Source organism: Malurus melanocephalus, unplaced genomic scaffold (assembly GCF_030028575.1).
Source record: "Malurus melanocephalus ecotype Western Australia unplaced genomic scaffold, MMel_1.1 scaffold_2589, whole genome shotgun sequence".
NCBI lineage: Eukaryota > Metazoa > Chordata > Aves > Passeriformes > Maluridae > Malurus > Malurus melanocephalus.
The window spans coordinates 21-2881 of record NW_026625821.1 but is presented as its reverse complement, the minus strand read 5'-3'; the positions used below and the strand labels follow the sequence as shown (position 1 = coordinate 2881).

Here is a 2861-nt window from a genome sequence, read left to right as displayed (position 1 = left end):
CTGGCGGCCAGAGCCAGGTGAGGAACCCCAAAAACACCCAAAACACACCCAAAAATACACCCAAAATACACCAGAAAATACACCCAAAACACACCAAAAATACACCAAAACCACACCCAAATACACCAAAACCACACCCAAAATACACCCAAAATACACCCCAAAATACACCCCAAAATACACCCCAAAAACACTCAAAATACACCCAAAATACACCAAAAATACACCAAAAATACACCCCAAATACACCCAAAATACACCTGAGATACACCTGGGGACATTGGGGACATCATTGGGGACACCAAAAACACACCTGGGGACACACCTGGTGGGTTTGGGGTCAATTTGGGTCATTTTTGGGTGATTTTGGGTCATTTTTGGGTGAATTTGGGTCATTTTTGGGTGATTTTGGGTCATTTTTGGGTGATTTTAATGCAGATTTTGGTGATTTTTGGGTCGATTTTGGCGGGGATTTTTGTGATTTTGGCAGGAATTTTGCCCAGGTGAGCTCAGGTGAATTTGGATCATTTTTGGGTGAATTTGGGTCATTTTTTTGGGTGATTTTAACGCAGATTTTGGTGACTTTTGGGTGGATTTTCATGGGGATTTTTGCCCAGGTGAGCTCAGGTGAATTTGGGTCATTTCTGGGTGGATTTGGGTCATTTTTGGGTGATTTTAACGCAGATTTTGGTGATTTTTGGGTCGATTTTCATGGGGATTTTTTCTCAGGTGTGCCCAGGTGAGCTCAGGTGAATTTGGGTCATTTTTGGGTGAATTCGGGTCATTTTTGGGTGATTTTCGTGGGGATTTTTGTGGGAATTTTGCTCAGGTGTGCCCAGGTGAGCTCAGGTGAATTTGGGTCATTTTTGGGTGAATTTGGATCGTTTTTGGGTGATTTTGGGTCATTTTTGGGTCATTTTAACGCAGATTTTGATCATTTTTCGGTGATTTTTGGGTCGATTTTCACGGGGATTTTTTCTCAGGTGTGCCCAGGTGAGCTCAGGTGAATTTGGGTCATTTTTGGGTGATTTTGAGTCATTTTTGGGTGATTTTGCGTCATTTTTGGGTGATTTTAACACAGATTTTGGCGATTTTTGGGTCCATTTTCATGGGGATTTTTGCTCAGGTGAGCTCAGGTGAATTTGGGTCATTTTTGGGTGAATTCGGGTCATTTTTGGGTGATTTTGGGTCATTTTTGGGTGATTTTGGGTCATTTTTGGGTCATTTTAACGCAGATTTTGATCATTTTTCGGTGATTTTTGGGTCGATTTTCACAGGGATTTTTGCTCAGGTGAGCTCAGGTGAGCTCAGGTGTGCCCAGGTGAGCTCACCTGTCCATTTTCACAGGGTGAAAGCCGCCCTGGCCGAGGAGTAGGACCCGGGATTGGGGATTGGGCTGAATTTGGGTGATTTTAACGCAGATTTTGATCATTTTTGGGTCATTTTTTGGCGGATTTTCGCGGGGATTTTTGTGATTTTGGCAGGAATTTTGCCCAGGTGAGCTCAGGTGTGTTTTTTCACAGGGTTAAAGCCGCCCTGGCCGAGGAGCAGGACCCGGGATTGGGGATTGGGGTAAATTTGGGTGATTTTAACGCAGATTTTGATCATTTTTCGGTGATTTTTGGGTCGATTTTCGCGGGGATTTTTGCTCAGGTGTGCCCAGGTGAGCTCAGGTGAATTTGGGTCATTTTTGGGTGAATTTGGGTCATTTTTGGGTCATTTTAACGCAGATTTTGGTCATTTTTGGGCGGATTTTGGTGGGGATTTTTGTGATTTTGGCAGAAATTTTTGTGATTTTTGGCGGGAATTTTGCTCAGGTGTGCCCAGGTGAGCCCAGGTGAGCTCACCTGTCCATTTTTACAGAGTTAAATCCGCCCTGGCGGAGGAGCAGGACCCCGAGCGGCGGCAGGTGCTGGACGGGCGGCAGCTCGCGCTCAAAGTCAGCGCCAACTCCGTGTACGGATTCACCGGGGCTCAGGCGGGAAAACTGCCCTGTTTGGAGATTTCACAGGTAAAAACACACCTGAGACATCCCAAAATATACCTGAGATACACCTGAGATATCCTAAATACACCTGAGATACACCTGAGATATCCCAAACACACCTGAGAGGGTCAGGGACACACCTGGGATACACCTGGGACACACCTGAGATATCCTAAATACACCTGGACACATCTGAGACACACCTGAGAGATCCTAAACCCACCTGGATACACCTGAGATACACCTGAGATATCCTAAATACACCCGAGATACACCTGAGACATCCCAAATACACCTGGGAGGGTCAGGGACACACCTGAGATATCCTGAACACACCTGAGAGATCCTAAACACACCTGAGACACACCTGAGATATCCTAAATACACCCAAACACTCGGATTCACCGGGGCTCAGGCGGGAAAACTGCCCTGTTTGGAGATTTCACAGGTAAAAACACACCTGAGACACACCTGGATACACCTGAGACACACCTGGGATATCCTAAATACACCCAAACACACCTGGGACACACCTGAGATATCCCAAACACACCTGGGAGGGTCAGGGACACACCTGAGATATCCAAAACACATCCAGACACACCTGAGATACACCTGGGATATCCTAAACACACCTGAGATATCCTAAACACACCTGGATACACCTGAGATATCCCAAATACACCTGAGAGGGTCAGGGACACACCTGGACTATCCTAAACACACCTGAGATATCCTAAACACACCTGGATACACCTGGGAGGGTCAGAGACACACCTGAGACACACCTGGGACACCCAAAATACACCTGGACACACCCAGGACACACCTGGCGCCCCTCGAATTGCACCTGAGGGACTCAAAATACACCTGG

General features: G+C 46.4%; 1 protein-coding gene across 4 annotated transcripts in view; it reads left to right on the top strand.

Moving 5' to 3' along the window:
* The window catches only part of LOC130587864 (DNA polymerase delta catalytic subunit-like), a 3777-nt gene extending 1629 nt beyond the window's left edge, over positions 1 to 2148 (top strand). For 3 of the 4 annotated variants that reach the window (XR_008966865.1, XM_057388833.1, XM_057388832.1), the window contains one exon: positions 1864 to 2148. Coding sequence is in view for 3 of the 4 variants with exons in the window: in XM_057388833.1 (XP_057244816.1) it covers positions 1864 to 2059 (196 nt within the window). In the remaining variant the exon portion in view is untranslated. Of the gene's footprint in view, positions 1 to 1523; positions 1729 to 1863 lie in introns of those variants that run through there. The other variant, XM_057388834.1, reaches the window with a different exon arrangement.
* The last annotated feature ends 713 nt before the right edge of the window (positions 2149 to 2861 follow it).